The 18,131-nt window shown below is 50.2% G+C and overlaps 1 protein-coding gene across 3 annotated transcripts; it reads right to left on the bottom strand.

Annotated features, from left to right (window-relative positions):
* Nucleotides 1-98: 98 nt before the first annotated feature.
* LOC140077864 (uncharacterized) lies at nt 99-14,504 on the bottom strand. 3 transcript variants are annotated; one of them, XM_072125425.1, is made up of 5 exons: nt 14,220-14,504; nt 4,533-4,796; nt 4,271-4,360; nt 4,100-4,176; nt 99-2,145 (listed from the first exon to the last, which is right to left on the bottom strand). In XM_072125425.1, the coding sequence occupies exons 1-5, from the start codon at nt 14,239-14,241 to the stop codon at nt 2,083-2,085; spliced, it is 516 nt and encodes a 171-aa protein (XP_071981526.1). In that variant the 5' UTR covers nt 14,242-14,504; the 3' UTR covers nt 99-2,082. The 3 variants fall into 3 exon arrangements, with proteins under 3 accessions (XP_071981526.1, XP_071981525.1, XP_071981524.1); XM_072125424.1 differs by lacking the exon at nt 14,220-14,504 and adding an exon at nt 8,186-8,631; XM_072125423.1 differs by lacking the exon at nt 14,220-14,504 and adding an exon at nt 5,414-5,651.
* Between the last annotated feature and the right edge of the window lie 3,627 nt (nt 14,505-18,131).

Below are 18,131 nucleotides of genomic sequence, written 5' to 3'. Positions count from 1 at the left end.
TGAATGTTCGGTGCGGATCCAGACTCTTAGAGAAATGTACACACGCAGGGACTGCCCCCTAGTGGTGACTGCAGGAAACACAACATTACAAGAGTTACAGATCTTTATTCCAGATACTGGATACATTTTACATTTCTTTCTTAGACACAGATATAAAAATTCGGGAAGTAAAAACTAAATCTACCATCAGAATTCACCACGATAAACCGGGAACACTGAGCAGGCAGCCGTAATCTTCTTATATTTGTCATCCATGGCCTCCCTTTATAATGGTGCTACGAGTCCGAAGGGCTACCCTATAGCCCCTTTGTGGTTTTACAGGTTGTTACACTGTATCATCTTCCCTCACTGAGAATACAGCAGGAAATGCTCACTGCACAAGTGCTGAGACAGTGTAACGGCCACTAAAGCCAGATCACAGAGGGGCTAAGGTAGCCCCTCTGGCTCATTAGCATAATTACAAATGTTGATTTTAGAAGTAAAGAGGCCATGGATAATAAATATAAGAAGATTCCCACAGTCCCGGTGCCTGGATCTATGAGTAATGTCCCCAGTGCATTACAATGGATTTTCATGGTAGATTTACATAAGTCCATCACTAACCAGCAACAGAATATAAAATATATCTACACAGACACAATGATAATAAAGTATACTGCAGCCTCCATATTAAGAGCGTGGATCTAGGTATCGGATGTGCAAACAGTGCAGTGACAGTGAGAAGAGCACATGATGCGTCCCCAGATCCCAGCGCAGGAGGAGAACAATACAAGTCATTACAGGCCTCGTCCACTTACAGCAAAACACTATAGGAAGCTTCATTGTTTCTGTGTATTAACTCGGGTCATGTGATGTCACACAGGTGCACGGCTCGTTATATATCCCCGGTCATGTGATGTCACACAGGTGCACGGCTCGTTATATCCCCGGTCATGGGATGTCACACAGGTGCACGGCTCGTTATATATCCCTGGTCATGTGATGTCACACAGGTGCACGGCTCGTTATATCCCCGGTCATGGGATGTCACACAGGTGCACGGCTCGTTATATATCCCCGGTCATGTGATGTCACACAGGTGCACGGCTCGTTATATATCCCCGGTCATGTGATGTCACACAGGTGCACGGCTTGTTATATCCCCGGTCATGGGATGTCACACAGGTGCACGGCTCGTTATATATCCCTGGTCATGTGATGTCACACAGGTGCACGGCTCGTTATATATCCCCGGTCATGTGATGTCACACAGGTGCACGGCTCGTTATATATCCCCGGTCATGTGATGTCACACAGGTGCACGGCTCGTTATATCCCCGGTCATGGGATGTCACACGTGCACGGCTCGTTATATATCCCTGGTCATGTGATGTCACACAGGTGCACGGCTCGTTATATCCCCGGTCATGGGATGTCACACAGGTGCACGGCTCGTTATATATCCCCGGTCATGTGATGTCACACAGGTGCACGGCTCGTTATATATCCCCGGTCATGTGATGTCACACAGGTGCACGGCTTGTTATATCCCCGGTCATGGGATGTCACACAGGTGCACGGCTCGTTATATATCCCTGGTCATGTGATGTCACACAGGTGCACGGCTCGTTATATCCCCGGTCATGGGATGTCACACAGGTGCACGGCTCGTTATATATCCCCGGTCATGTGATGTCACACAGGTGCACGGCTCGTTATATATCCCTGGTCATGGGATGTCACACAGGTGCACGGCTCGTTATATATCCCTGGTCATGTGATGTCACACAGGTGCACGGCTCGTTATATCCCCGGTCACGTGATGTCACACAGGTGCACTGCTCCTTATATATCCCTGGTCATGTGATGTTTCTGATTACTTTCAGTGGAAATAATTCATAGTAAACAATGAAGCTTCCTAGAGAATAGATCTAGAAATCCCCGAGTGACTGATACAGAAAGTGGAAGGGGAAATTATATTTGCTAAAAGTTGAAAATCCCTTCAAACTTCATGTAGACGGGGGAAAAAAAAAAATTAAGGTATTTACATTATTAAAAAAAATGTCTAAAAACTGTCCGGGAGGCCTCACAGCCGGATCCTCTTCAGACATTCGTGGGTTGGATCACACGGGGCTCAGGTTTACTAAGAAAGTCCTGCGGGAACATCTGTAAAATATACAAAAAGAAAGATGACACAACACAGAGAAGGAGGAGACCCTGACGGCGGACACACGCATGTGTGCATGTAGCCCAAATCAATCAATCAAGCCAGACACACTCAAAGGATCCAGTAGTGTCCAGAGGACGGGGGAGACACCAGGAGACAGGCGGGGGCCATAGGAGGACAACAACCCAGCAGCAGGACCACTACCTCCACCTATGTGCACGTAGGAGAACTGACAGAGCCCTAAAAATGACCTCAAGCAACCACGAATGTGCACATGTCTGCACAAACGGTTAGATTGTAGGGAGGTCATACAGGCACATGGAGGACACACACACTACTGAGCCTCATCAGGAGCATACCAAGGCGTTGTAGGGAGGTCATACAGGCACGTGGAGGCCACACACACTACTAAGCCTCATCAGGAGCATGCCGAGGCGTTGTAGGGAGGTCATACAGGTACGTGGAGGCCACACACTATACTGAGCCTCATCAGGAGCATGCTGAGGCGTTGTAGGGAGGTCATACAGGCACGTGGAGGCCACACACACTACTGAGCCTCATCAGGAGCATACCAAGGCGTTGTAGGGAGGTCATACAGGCACGTGGAGGCCACACACAATACTGAGCCTCATAGGAGCATGCAGAGGCATTGTAGGGAGGTCATACCGGCATGTGGAGGCCACACATAATACTGAGCCTCATCAGGAGCATGCCGAGGTGTTGTAGGGAGGTCATACAGGCACGTGGAGGTCACAGACACTACTGAGCCTTCTCAGGAGCATACCAAGGCGTTGCAGGGAGGTCATACAGGCACGTGGAGGCAACACACAATACTGAGCCTCATCAGGAGCATGCCAAGGCATTGTAGGGAGGTCATACCGGCATGTGGAGGCCACACACTATACTGAGCCTCATCAGGAGCATACAAAGGCGTTGAAGGGAGGTCATATAGGCACGTGGAGGCCACACACAATACTGAGCCTCATAGGAGCATGCAGAGGCATTGTAGGGAGGTCATACAGGCACGTGGAGGTCACAGACACTACTGAGCCTCATCAGGAGCATGCCGAGGCGTTGTAGGGAGGTCATACAGGCACGTGGAGGCCACATACAATACTGTGCCTCATCAGGAGCATGCCGAGGTGCTGTAGGGAGGTCATACAGGCACGTGGAGGCGACTCACACAATGCTGAGTGTCATTTTGTCTTGTTTAACGGACATGACATCAAAGTTGGATCAGCCTGTATTGCGTTTATCCACCTCAATTTTGTGGGCGACTCCAAATCCAGGCCTCATTGATTTTTTTTTTTTTGTTTGATTTTTTTTTTTAGCACATTCAACTAGAATATTTTATTCATTCAGATCTAGGAGGTGTTATCTGAGCGTTCCCTTTATTTTTTAGAGCTTTCCATATTTGCATCCCCATATTCTGAAGCCCATCGTTTTTTCCTTACTTTTGTCTATGGATTTTTTTTTTTTTTGCAGGATAAACTAACATTTCATTGAACCCATTTTAAGAACTGCACAAACTTTATACCAACTTTTGATTTAAATTTTTACAGGTCACAAAATTCTGAAAGCTGCAGCCATTGGAGTCTCCCAGAGACTCCCATCCGTCATGGTCACCAATCAGTGACGCCCGATCATGTTACAGGGGGCGCTTATTCACAGCAAAATGGCAGCACCCATGAGAAGCTGCAGTATAAGGCAAAAGTAAAGCCCCTAACAGGTTAACTGCTGCGATGGCTGCCAGCGTTGATTGCAGCAGGTGTCTTCTGTATAATATAGAAGACACCTGCCCTGTATAGAGAGGGCCCAGCCTGTGACCCTTCTCCATACAGCCTAGATACCTTGGGTACATATATGTACTATGGGCACTGCCCAAGAGCTTAAATATTTGTATTGAATGGACGGGTGCAGCCATTGACCCCGAGACCCCCACAAGCCTCTTACCGGATAACTCTTCAAGCAGCAGAACAAGCCTAGAGCCAACACCAGAGCCACAGCCCCGATGACAGACAGATGATGCCCTAGAAGACAAAGGAAATCGATTGTAACAAACCCTGGGGGTAAATACTTGCACACTGAGCCCCTCAGAGACGTCACAGGAGATGCTGCACTTACTTGTGTGCTCCCCCGCAGCGTGAAAAGGGGACGCTGTGGCCAGTGTTGGGCCCTCAGTTACTGGGGCCGGAGAGGTCCGTGTGCTGGAAGCTACAAGGAAGAGGAAGAATAATTATTGTAACAATGTGACTGTACAGCAGATCTACATGTGAACATGGTCCAGTAGGGGGGACGGGTGCAGGTGATGGGGTATATAGTGAGCCTGTCCGATCCTGCACATGGAGGGATCCTGCACATGGAGGGGTCACATGTATATATGTACCGGGTGTGCAGTTATAGGTGAAGGGCACCGGCTTCTTCCACCCATCGTCCTGGGTCTCTATCACTCTACATCCGGACAGGTTCCCGGGTTTCCAGATGATGCAGCGGTTCTGGGAATCATATAAAACGTCTTTATGAACGATTCCCCCCTCCTTGTCCAGGTCCGCAATGATTTCATGGCATGCGATCTTAAGACGATGGAAATCGTCTTTGATGAAATTTTGGAGACACAGGATGGTCTGTACACAAGGCCCGGGGGTCCCACCTGGAAGACAGAGGGAAAGAGGGGACACATTGTATCAGTTCTCCATTCTAGAGGGACAAATCCAGCAGCGGCATCAATAATATTCTGCAGATAGAAGACTCTACATCCTTAAAGGAAACCTACCACTTCTGAAGGTAGGTATGAGATACAAACACCGGGCACCAGCTCAGGGTGAGCTGGTGCCGGTGCTTAGTCTCGTTAGTGTTAAAACCGCGGTATCGCGGTTTTAACACTTTTGAAACTTTCTAGCAGAAACTGCTTCGGCGCTTCGTGCACACGATCGTGCGCGCGCCTACATTGGAAACGCCGCAGGCGTTGCGCGCGCACGGTCGCGCGCAGCGCCGAAGCAGTTTCTGCTAGAAAGTTTCAAAAGTGTTAAAACCGCGATACCGCGGTTTTAACACTAACGAGACTAAGCACCGGCACCAGCTCACCCTGAGCTGGTGCCCGGTGTTTGTATCTCATACCTACCTTCAGAAGTGGTAGGTTTCCTTTAAAGGGGTTGTGTCACCATAGGAGACATCCTGCTGTGAGGTGACTGCTGGCTCCCCCTGCTGGTAGCTGTGTCCCGTCCTGCCTGCCTTCTCCCCTGGCCGAGGCTGCGCAGGAGGACTCACTTTCTCTGACTGCAGATTCCTCCGCTGCCTCACACTGAAGGCGGTCAGCTGACAGGGAGCAGCCAATGGGAGAGAGGGGAGGGGCTGAATGAGCTGTGCAAGAGTGCAGTGTGGTCAGTGATAATACCAGGCTCCACCAGTGCAAACAGGGGAACATTCAAGGTAAATACATCCAGGAATGCAGAGGGTCCATCCAGTTTATTATTTTTTCGTGTACTGCCAGAATTCCAAATGTGGTGAAATTGGCAAAAAAAAAAAATGCACCACTTTTGCATTTGCGTCACTTTCTTGAGGGGTCAGTTTTTATGACTTTCACTGTGCGCTCCAAATAACACCTCTGCTTTATTCCCACCCCCTGTAGTGTATATATATATATATATATATATATCACAAATTAGTCCTCAATATAGTATACATGTTATATTTTATGAGAAAAAATATTTATAAAAGCTTTCTATGTTGCCCCTAGCAGCCAATCCTAGCTTATATTTAATTTTTTTTTTATATGCGTTTGAAAAACGTATAGCTTAGCTGTTATATGTATCTCACATCTACAGTGACAAGGATTGAAAGGTGACCGAAACAGTGTCATGGCTTTGCTGGAGGAGACATGGCGTTTCTTTAGCAGAATCAGCTGTAGTAAGTGTAGGGACTACTTTAACACATCAGGTGGAAGCATACTCTATGAGAGAGACGCCTGCAAAGCATTATGGGACTTGTGGTTACACTGCCGCTGTCAGTGCTGTGCATGCGCCCGCTAGGCCCCTCCCACATCCACTTTTCTGTGACACAATAGAGGCTGCACAAGCATCAAAATAACCGATAAAAAAAGTATTTATAACTCCAGGTAACCATTATGAATAGATTTTTGAAATATTTTAACCTCTTTGGGAGCTTTTTGAAGTAATTAGTTTCGTGGCATAACCCCTTAAGGACCAGGCCCTTTTTCGTTTTTGCGTTTTTATTTTTCACTCCCCACCTTCAAAAATCTATAACTTTTTTATTTTTCCGTGTACAGAGCTGTGTGAGGGCTTATTTTCTGCGTAACAAATTGCACTTCGTAGTGATGGTATTAAATATTCCATGCCGTGTACTGGGAAGCGGGAAAAAAATTCTAAATTCAGTGAAAATGATGAAAAAACACATTTGCGCCATTTCTTGTGGGCTTGGTTTTTACAGCTTACACTGTGCGCCCCAAATGACAGGTCTATTTCATTCATTAGGTCAATACGATCACGGGGATACCAAATTTGTATAGGTTTTATAATGTTTTCATACATTTACAAAAATTAAAACCTCCTGTACAGAAAAAAAATTCTTCATTTTGCCGTCTTCTTGCGCTAATAACTTTTTCATACTTCGGTGTATGGAGCTGTGAGTGGTGTCATTTTTTGCGACTTCTGATGACGTTTTCAATGCTTCTATTTTTAGGAATGTGCGACCTTTTGATCACTTTTTATAGAATTTTTTCTATTTTTCAAAATGGCAAAAAAATGCCATTTGCGACTTCGGGCGCTATTTTCCGCTACGGGGTTAAACGCAGTGAAAAACGGTTATTATATTTTGATAGATCGGGCATTTTCGGACACGGCGATACCTAATGTGTTTATGATTTTTACGGTTTATTTATATTTATATCAGTTCTAGGGAAAGGGGGGTGATTTGAATTTTTATGTTTTTTTAATATAATTTTTTTTTTTTTTACTTTTTTTTATTTATTTTTTTTACTATTTTTAAGACTCCCTAGGGTACTTTAACCCTAGGTTGTCTGATTGATCCTACCATATACTGCCATACTACAGTATATATGGCAGTATATGGGGATTTTGCATACCATCTATTACAATGTGCAGATCGCACATTGTAATAGATAGCCTCGATCATGACAGCCTCGGATCTTTGTGTGATCCCAGGCTGTCATGGCAACGGATCGCCGCTCCCCGGTGACGTCACGATCGCGGGTGTTAGCGACGGGCATTTGCTTCATTATGAAGCAAATGCCCGGTGAGTATGACGAGGGCTCAGCCCGTGAGCCCTCTTCATACTCCCCCATGCGCAGTAAGACGTAAGGGTACGTCTTATTGTGCTATAGGGTTAAATATCTTAATAGGTTTCTAGATAAAGTTGCATTCAAAATTCCATTTGTATATACAAATCCCACTCCAACCTGCAACAGTGGGTGCATCTCATTCTGTGGCTGCAGGCAGCACAATCCCCTGTGTGTCCCTATGGCACATGCCCGCAGGCAGTCTGCAGCAGGACATGCACCCTCTGCCTCTGTAGCTGCACCTGGGACGGGGCGACGTTGGACCTATATTGGTAAAGGTTTATTTAATTTTACTACTTTGTCGTCATTTGTATTATAATTCTATAATAAAAACCTGTAATCCATAAAACTATCCAATCACGTTACACATGCCATGAAAACAAAAAACACAAAGTAAAACTGTTGTGATCTATAAAGCAGTTCCAGAGATATTGTCATCTATAGAAGAGCAGAAGTGCACAACACGCCCTGGACATCCAGGAGAATAACCAAAGGGTTAATGTAGATCCAATGACAATCCAGAGCGGAAAATAATGGAGACCTCCCAGCGCAGAAAACACAAAAATAACACAAACCCCCAAATTACATCAAAAAGTCACCAAAGTAAGAGAATAAAAGTAACCTGTGCAATACCGAGCATCACCAAGCAGGACGGACATGAGAAGCAGCTGAGAAGTGCAGCAGCACACGAGCACTACAAGGCCCAGCAGTCCCTGACACATTACCTGACACCGCAGCGGGCAGCAGGACCGTCCCGACACAGAGCAGCAGGACAGCACGGAGAACACCGCCAGTTGCCGCCATCCCGACACTACAACGCTGATCACTCTCAGCACCGCGAGCCGTCAGGAACATTGCGCTATCCAATCACAGCCGAGGAGGCGTGCCCATGCCGCGGCGCGCCACATATTTAAATTCGTCTTTCGTGCGGAAGATACCACTGCGCTCCACAGGAGGGGGGGAGTGAGAGAGAAAGTAGCGATACTATAGACATGTCCTTCACTGGAGCGCTCCAAGAGTCCACACACAGCTAAAGTGAAGCGACGCCACGGCTTCACCTACCTGCATACAGCGCCCATCACCGGCAGAGCTCAGTCTGCACCCCCCCCTGCCCGGTGCATGTGCGCCAGTCCCGCGTATCATGTGACCGCACGATGCCGGGGCAGCCCGCCTGAAGAGTGGCACCAGACAAAAAAAAAAAAAAAAAAAAAAGGAAGTCATAAAGCTCTCATCAAAACCAAATTCCAGTGTTACACCATGTAACCTGGGGAGCGCCTTAAAGGGGGTGTCCATAATGTATTGCTCCTTCCTTTCATCCTACATCACTTAGTGATCCTCGTCCACCTCAAATGTTCAATGATTAACCCCTTAGCGCCGAAGCCACTTTTCACCTTCCTGACACGGCCCATTCTTCAGATCTGCCCTGTGTGACTATAAATGGTTATAACTTTGGAGCTCTTTAACATATCCAAGTGGTTATAAATTGTTTTCTCGTGACACGTTGCACTTCATGTCAGTTGAAAAAATTTGGTGGAATGTTTTGCATTTATTTATGAGAAAATCAGATATTTGGTGCAAATTTGGAAAAATTCTTGATTTTCCAACTTCAAAATGTTCTACTTTTTCCACACATAGTCATAACCGCCAAAAAATACTTAACAACTAACATTCACTAAATGGGTACTTTATGTCTCCGTGGTTTTTTATACATCCTCTTATTTTTGTAGGATGTTCTGGGGCTTTGAACGTTAGGTGCGATTTTTCACATTTTCATAAAAACCTCAAAATCCTGCGATTGAGGGACCTGCTCAGGTTTCATGTTACTATGAGAGGCCTAAATAAAGTAATACAGCATTTATTGCCCCATTATAGAAACTACACCTCTCAGGGGGAGGTCCTCGGCCCGAACATCTAGCAGTACGTGTGACCGCGGCCTCAGAGGCAGGTGTTGTCTATAATATATAGCAGACACCCGCAGCTTCTGTAGCCGGTGCCAGAAGCATGACATAATAGTACTGCACTTTGCGGGAACACACCTCCCGCGATGCAGTACTATTACGTCAAATGTCGGGAAGGGGTTAACAGACACCTTGGAGCACTGAGAGAAAGCCGTAACCACAAAATATTAAAGGGGTTGTCCGAGACCAAGTAGAAATAGTGATGTGGCCGGGGAGACTGCATATAACAATACACAAGTACTTACCTCCTCACTCCCTCCCAGTAGCTCTTGCAGCTTCTGGTCAGCCGCGCACTAACAGGATCCACAGGATAGGTCCTAACTTGCTGATCAGTGGGGGTCTCAGTGTGGAGACCCCCCCCACAGATTGCGAAAATGAGGACCCCTCGTCACTCCATGAAAGTAATTGAGACCGCGCATGACCGTTCTGCTCCATTAATCTGTATGGAGCTGACAGAGATCAGCGAGCGCTGTGCTTGGCAATTTCTGTCAGCTCCATAGAGATTAATGGAGCAGAATGGTCATGCTCGGCCCTCTCCTCCATTAGTCTGAGGAGCAGCAAGGGGTCCGTCGACCCCTCGTTCTTGAGATCTGTGGAGGTCTCAGCATTGAGATTCCCACCGATCAGTAAGTTAGGACCCGTGGATTGGGCCTAACCTGTCTTCATGGGAAAACCGCTTTAACGACCTGAGACATAATAGTGCACCACAAATCTGCTAAGGGAGTATGAGAGCGCTCGTATTGGCTTTGCTTGTCACTCCCTGTGACGTCATTCACAGCCTTGAGTCTTTATAAGCCTGCAGGACCTGTCACTGCTGCTGATCTGTAACTGTGTGCCAGTGGCAGACTTTTACAGATCTATGGTAGTCATATTGCAGAACATGATAGTGTACCTGAACCTTAGGGAGTCTGATTGCTCCTGAGTATACAAAGTAAGGGTACATTCAGACTGCCGTGTGGGGGGATGTATATACATCCCCATAGATGGCAATGGCGGCCCGGCGGTGGTTCCGCTCCGTACACGGGGAAAAGATAGAGAATGCTCTCCCTTTTCCTGTGTGTGCAGCACTTTTGTATACGCAGGGGTCACCTCCTCTCCAGCGCACAGTGTTATGTCCACCTACCTGCGGCCGGGCAGGTAAACATCTGCATGAATGTACCCTATGTTATACCTCAATATGCCAATATCAATTATTTTCTGAACGTGAACAATCCCTTAAAGGGGTTTTCCCACAAGGACAAGTTATCCACCATCTTTCTTCTGTATAATACAGACTGGACCGCGGGGGTTGGTGGTCACATGACACCCCAGGAAGGAGATTTGGGGTCACGGTACATGAACAGGGCAAGTAAAGAGAAACATCCATAGGGGATGGATAAGCTCGGCTGCAGGCTGCACCCCCACAAGATGTTACACGGGGGCCAATTATTATACACATAGTGGACCGGGCACAGAACCGGGCAGAGAAAGTAGCGATACACATAACGAGCCGCGCACCTGTGTGACTTCACGTGACCAGACACATAACGAGCCGCGCACCTGTGTGACTTCACGTGACCAGACACATAACGAGCCGCGCACCTGTGTGACATCACGTGACCAGACACACATAACGAGCCGCGCACCTGTGTGACATCACGTGACCAGACACACATAACGAGCCGCGCACCTGTGTGACATCACGTGACCAGACACATAACGAGCCGCGCACCTGTGTGACTTCACGTGACCAGACACATAACGAGCCGCGCACCTGTGTGACTTCACGTGACCAGACACACATAACGAGCCGCGCACCTGTGTGACTTCACGTGACCAGACACACATAACGAGCCGCGCACCTGTGTGACTTCACGTGACCAGACACACATAACGAGCCGCGCACCTGTGTGACATCACGTGACCAGACACACATAACGAGCCGCGCACCTGTGTGACATCACGTGACCAGACACACATAACGAGCCGCGCACCTGTGTGACATCACGTGACCAGACACACATTACGAGCCGCGCACCTGTGTGACATCACGTGACCAGACACACATAACGAGCCGCGCACCTGTGTGACATCACGTGACCAGACACACATAACGAGCCGCGCACCTGTGTGACATCACGTGACCAGACACACATAACGAGCCGCGCACCTGTGTGACATCACGTGACCAGACACACATAACGAGCCGCGCACCTGTGTGACATCACGTGACCACACACATAACGAGCCGCGCACCTGTGTGACATCACGTGACCAGACACACATAACGAGCCGCGCACCTGTGTGACATCACGTGACCAGACACATAACGAGCCGCGCACCTGTGTGACATCACGTGACCAGACACATAACGAGCCGCGCACCTGTGTGACATCACGTGACCAGACACACATAACGAGCCGCGCACCTGTGTGACATCACGTGACCAGACACATAACGAGCCGCGCACCTGTGTGACATCACGTGACCAGACACATAACGAGCCGCGCACCTGTGTGACATCACGTGACCAGACACATAACGAGCCGCGCACCTGTGTGACATCACGTGACCAGACACATAACGAGCCGCGCACTTGTGTGACATCACGTGACCAGACACATAACGAGCCACGCACCTGTGTGACATCACGTGACCACACACATAACGAGCCGCGCACCTGTGTGACTTCACGTGACCAGACACATAACGAGCCGCGCACCTGTGTGACTTCACGTGACCACACACATAACGAGCCGCGCACCTGTGTGACTTCACGTGACCAGACACATAACGAGCCGCGCACCTGTGTGACATCACGTGACCAGACACACATAACGAGCCATGCACCTGTGTGACATCGCGTGACCAGACACATAACGAGCCGCGCACCTGTGTGACATCACATGGCCAGGGATACATAACGAGCCATGCACCTGTGTGACATCACATGGCCAGGGATACATAACGAGCCATGCACCTGTGTGACATCGCGTGACCAGACACATAACGAGCCATGCACCTGTGTGACAACACCTGACCAGACACATAACGAGCCGTGCACCTGTGTGACATCACGTGACCAGACACATAATGAGCCATGCACCTGTGTGACATCACATGACCAGACACATAACGAGCCATGCACCTGTGTGACATCACATGACCAGACACATAACGAGCCATGCACCTGTGTGACATCGCGTGACCAGACATATAACGAGCCATGCACCTGTGTGACATCACATGACCAGACACATAACGAGCCGTGCACCTGTGTGACATCACGTGACCAGACACATAACGAGCCATGCACCTGTGTGACATCACATGACCAGACACATAACGAGCCGTGCACCTGTGTGACAACACCTGACCAGACACATAACGAGCCGTGCACCTGTGTGACATCACCTGACCAGACACATAACGAGCCGTGCACCTGTGTGACAACACCTGACCAGACACATAACGAGCCATGCACCTGTGTGACAACACCTGACCAGACATATAACGAGCCATGCACCTGTGTGACATCACATGACCAGACACATAACGAGCCGTGCACCTGTGTGACATCACGTGACCAGACACATAACGAGCCATGCACCTGTGTGACATCACATGACCAGACACATAACGAGCCGTGCACCTGTGTGACAACACCTGACCAGACACATAACGAGCCATGCACCTGTGTGACATCGCGTGACCAGACATATAACGAGCCATGCACCTGTGTGACATCACATGACAAGCTTCCTATAGAATGACAGCAAGCATTAAAATCTAGAAAACTGTGAGGAATTGCTACAGAAATTTAATTTTATATATTTTTAAAAAAAAATTAACAACTTTTCAAAACACAAACAATATCAATTATTTTCTAAACGTGAACAACCCCTTAAAGGGAACCTACCACCTAATTCTACCGTGGAGTAGCCGGACATGAGGCTACTAGTCGCGGCTACTCCACGCCCCAGTAGCCACATTACTCCGCCTACCATTTAATCTTCGGCCCTCGCCCGAGTCCCCCGGCATCTGCGGCCTACTGCGCATGCGCAGTAGCTCCGGCCCCGGAGCCGCGGCTGCGCAGCCAAAGGCCTGGGTTCTGCGCATGCGCAGAACGCAGGGGACTCAGACGAGGGCGCGCAGCTATGAGGAGCTGCGCGCTGAAGATTAAATGGTAGGCGGAGTAATGTGGCTACTGGGGCGTGGAGTAGCCGCGACTAGTAGCCTCATGTCCGGCTACTCCACGCCCCAGTAGCCGCATAAATATATTTGCATATGCCCGCAATAAACTTTATAAAAAGATAGCCGGGACGTGAGGATTAGCCCAAAAAGGGCTATCCTCACGTCCCATTCATCCACCTACCACCCCTTCTACCTTTATAGGTAGAATCGGGGTGGTAGGTTCCCTTTAAAGGGGTTTTCCCACAAGGACAAGTTATCCACAGGATAGGGCCTAACTTGCTGATCAGTGGGGGCTCAGTGCCGAGACCCCCACAGGTTGCGAAAACGAGGACCCCTCGTCACTGCATGAGAGTAATGGAGCAGGCGGCCGCGCATGACCGTTCTGCTCCATTAATCTCTATGGAGCTGATGGAGATCGGTGAGCGCTGTGCTCGGCAATTTCTGTCAGCTCCATAGAGATCCAGCGGACCCCTCGTTCTTGCGATCTGTGGGGGTCTCAGCATTGAGTTTACCACTGATCAGCAATTTAGGTCCCATGGATTGGTGGCCTAACTTGTCTTCGTGGGAAACCCCTTTAATGACCCGAGGGGTTACCTCCTCTCCAGCACACAGTGATATGTCCACCTACCTGCGCATACAGCTGTCAGCATTGGGGAGCAAGGGGTCTGCACCCACCTTCTCCCATCACTTACACCGTGCAGATATCCAATAAGGGGTTAATCAGTCTCCCAGGAAATCCCCACACGCCATCTTTCTTCTGTATAATACAGACTGGACCGCGGGGGTTGGTGGTCACATGACACCCCAGGAAGGAGATTTGGGGTCACGGTACATGAACAGGGCAAGTAAAGAGGAACATCCATAGGGGATGGATAAGCTCGGCTGCAGGCTGCACCCCCACAAGATGTTACACGGGGGCCAATTATTATACACATAGTGGACCGGGCACAGAACCGGGCAGAGAAAGTAGCGATACTATAGACATGTCCTTCACTGGAGCGCTCCAAGCGTCCACACACAGCTAAAGTGAAGCGACGCCACGGCTTCACCTACCTGCATACAGCGCCCATCACCGGCAGAGCTCAGTCTGCACCCCCCTATACACAGAGTGGACCGGGCACAGAACCGCCCATAGCATCAGCTGCGAGCAATGCCAGGACTCTAATACACACTGCATTACACTCACACCTCCTCCTCCCCACCACCACTGCCCGAGCTGCTGCAGAACCTCCTCCTCCTCCCCACAGTGCCCGAGCTGCTGCAGAACCTCCTCCTCCTCCCCCCCACCAGTGCCCGAGCTGCTGCAGAACCTCCTCCTCCTCCCCACCACCACTGCCCGAGCTGCTGCAGAACCTCCTCCTCCTCCCCCCCACCAGTGCCCGAGCTGCTGCAGAACCTCCTCCTCCTCCCCACCAGTGCCCGAGCTGCTGCAGAACCTCCTCCTCCTCCCCACCAGTGCCCGAGCTGCTGCAGAACCTCCTCCTCCTCCCCACCAGTGCCCGAGCTGCTGCAGAACCTCCTCCTCCTCCTCCCCCCCACAGTGCCCGAGCTGCTGCAGAACCTCCTCCTCCTCCCCCCCACAGTGCCCGAGCTGCTGCAGAACCTCCTCCTCCTCCCCCCCACAGTGCCCGAGCTGCTGCAGAACCTCCTCCTCCTCCCCCCCACAGTGCCCGAGCTGCTGCAGAACCTCCTCCTCCTCCCCACAGTGCCCGAGCTGCTGCAGAACCTCCTCCTCCTCCCCACAGTGCCCGAGCTGCTGCAGAACCTCCTCCTCCTCCCCACAGTGCCCGAGCTGCTGCAGAACCTCCTGCTCCTCCCCACAGTGCCGGAGCTGCTGCAGAACCTCCTCCTCCTCCCCAGTGCCCGAGCTGCTGCAGAACCTCCTCCTCCTCCCCAGTGCCCGAGCTGCTGCAGAACCTCCTCCTCCTCCCCAGTGCCCGAGCTGCTGCAGAACCTCCTCCTCCTCCCCAGTGCCCGAGCTGCTGCAGAACCTCCTCCTCCTCCCCACAGTGCCCGAGCTGCTGCAGAACCTCCTCCTCCTCCCCACAGTGCCCGAGCTGCTGCAGAACCTCCTCCTCCTCCTCCCCAGTGCCCGAGCTGCTGCAGAACCTCCTCCTCCCCAGTGCCCGAGCTGCTGCAGAACCTCCTCCTCCTCCTCCTCCCCAGTGCCCGAGCTGCTGCAGAACCTCCTCCTCCCCAGTGCCCGAGCTGCTGCAGAACCTCCTCCTCCTCCCCAGTGCCCGAGCTGCTGCAGAACCTCCTCCTCCTCCTCCCCAGTGCCCGAGCTGCTGCAGAACCTCCTCCTCCTCCCCACCACTGCCCGAGCTGCTGCAGAACCTCCTCCTCCCCAGTGCCCGAGCTGCTGCAGAACCTCCTCCTCCTCCCCAGTGCCCGAGCTGCTGCAGAACCTCCTCCTCCTCCTCCCCAGTGCCCGAGCTGCTGCTGCAGAACCTCCTCCTCCTCCCCACCACTGCCCGAGCTGCTGCAGAACCTCCTCCTCCTCCTCCCCAGTGCCCGAGCTGCTGCAGAACCTCCACCTCCTCCCCAGTGCCCGAGCTGCTGCAGAACCTCCTCCTCCCCCCCAGTGCCCGAGCTACTGCAGAACCTCCTTATTACCAGCACTGCCTGAGCTGCTGCAGAACCTCCTCCCTAGTACCAGCACTGCATGAGCTGCTTCAGAACCTCATCCTTAACACCCGATTCAGAACTTTCTCAACAGCGCAGCTGCTGCAGAACTGCACCAGCACCACAGCCGTAGTTTCTACAATACTATCTGCATGTCACTTTTGCCTGAGCTGCTGCACAACGTCTTTCACAACAAGTCACTGTTGCCCCTTTCCCGTGCACCGCAGCACTCACCCCGTCACTCAGCTCCATGATCCTGCAGCCACACGGCATCAGCGCGGGAAATCTGTTCGGGTCACGTGACCTCGGCTTTCCCGCGCTGGTGAGTTGTACTGAGCGTCATCCTGTCAGTGGTAAGAGGGTGAGTGCGCCTGCGCGGGGTGTCCGCCCGTCAGGTGTGTACAGTGTAAGCCAAGGGCATGCTGGGAGATGTAGTCCCACGGGTGGAGCAGAGCCTAGAAATATAACCTGTGACACTACAACTCCCAGCATGCAGCTGACTGAAAAAGAGACACAAGTGGAACTTTATAATTTTATTAGGAAATAATGTACAATTACCATAAAACCTGGAACAAAATACAATGTATACATAACCATATAAACATGTGACTGGTATATAATATACATTCGGGTCATAACAGAACAGTATACAGTCATGGCCAGAAGTTCTGAGAATGATACAAATGTTAATTACAAAGTCTCCGGCATCAGGTGTTATAATGGTAATTTGCATATTCTCCAGAATGTTATACAGAGCGATCAGCTTAACAGCAATTAATTGCAAAATCAATATTTGCCTAGAAAATGAACTTTTTCCCCCAAAACACATTTCCCCTTCATTGCAGGCGCCTTAGGCAGAGCAGCTGCCATGGTGTCAGTGATGTCTCCAGTAACACAGGTGCGGGGGCTGATGAGGACAGGGCTGGGGGACAATGTGTCATGTGTAAGTAACAATCACCACTGGGCAGTATAATAGGAGCAGGTAACATGGTGTCAGTGATGTCTCCAGTAACACAGGTGCGGGTGCTGATGAGGACAGGGCTGGAGATCAATCTGTCAGAATTAAGTAACAATCACACCCCTGGACACTTTACAGGGAGGCTGGTGCTTGGCATCATTGCTTCTCAGCCAAGGGAATCGCCTAAAAACACCTCCATGAATAAAGAATGGAGCAGAATGTCCTCCAGGAGCCGCTTCTCCCAACCCTCCAGGAGCAGATGGTGATGAGCAATGCCTCCTCCAGCATGATGGAGCACCGGCCATAAAGGGGAGAACCAAATGGCTCCGGGAACAGAACACAGAGATTCTGGGTCCATGGCCCGGGAACAGAACACAGAGATTCTGGGTCCATGGCCCGGGAACAGAACACAGAGATTCTGGGTCCATGGCCCGGGAACAGAACACAGAGATTCTGGGTCCGTGGCCCAGAGACTCCCCAGATCTTATCCCATTGAGAACTTGTGGTCAATCATCAGGAGACGGGGGACAAACAAAAACCAACACATTGGGACAGATTTATCAAGCTGTCTGAAAGTCAGAATAATTCTAGTTGCCCATGGCAACCAATCACAGCTCAGCTTTCATTTTACCAGTGCTCATGAATATTTTAAAGGGGAGCTGTGATTGGTTGCCATGGGCAACTAGAAATATTCTGACTTTCAGACAGCTTGATAAATCTGCCCCATTGTGACAGAATGCAGCAGTGACTGTGCAGGAATGGACGGCGATCAGTCAGGATCTGGTGCAGGAGGTGAGTGAGAGCTGCCAGGGAGAATTGCAGAGGTCCTGAAGAAGAAGGAGAGGTCCTGCAGATACTGACTCGCTGCAGTAACTCCTCCCACCTGACAATAAAAGCTTCTGCTCCCCATAATATGATTGCACTTGTATCTCTGTATGTGATAAACATCTGACAAAC

The sequence above is a fragment of the Engystomops pustulosus genome, chromosome 9 (assembly GCF_040894005.1).
Source record: "Engystomops pustulosus chromosome 9, aEngPut4.maternal, whole genome shotgun sequence".
Taxonomy (NCBI): domain Eukaryota; kingdom Metazoa; phylum Chordata; class Amphibia; order Anura; family Leptodactylidae; genus Engystomops; species Engystomops pustulosus.
This window is presented reverse-complemented; position numbering and strand designations above follow the sequence as displayed.

Coding starts and splice junctions, on each gene's coding strand:
- LOC140077864 (XM_072125423.1), bottom strand. CDS start 5,570: ATGTTCCCCTGTTTGCACTGGTGGAGCCTGGTATTATCACTGACCACA. Junction 4,797..5,413: donor GGAATCTGCAGTCAGAGAAA/GTGAGTCCTCCT, acceptor TCTGTCTTCCAG/GTGGGACCCCCGGGCCTTGT. Junction 4,361..4,532: donor CACCTATAACTGCACACCCG/GTACATATATAC, acceptor TCTTCCTTGTAG/CTTCCAGCACACGGACCTCT.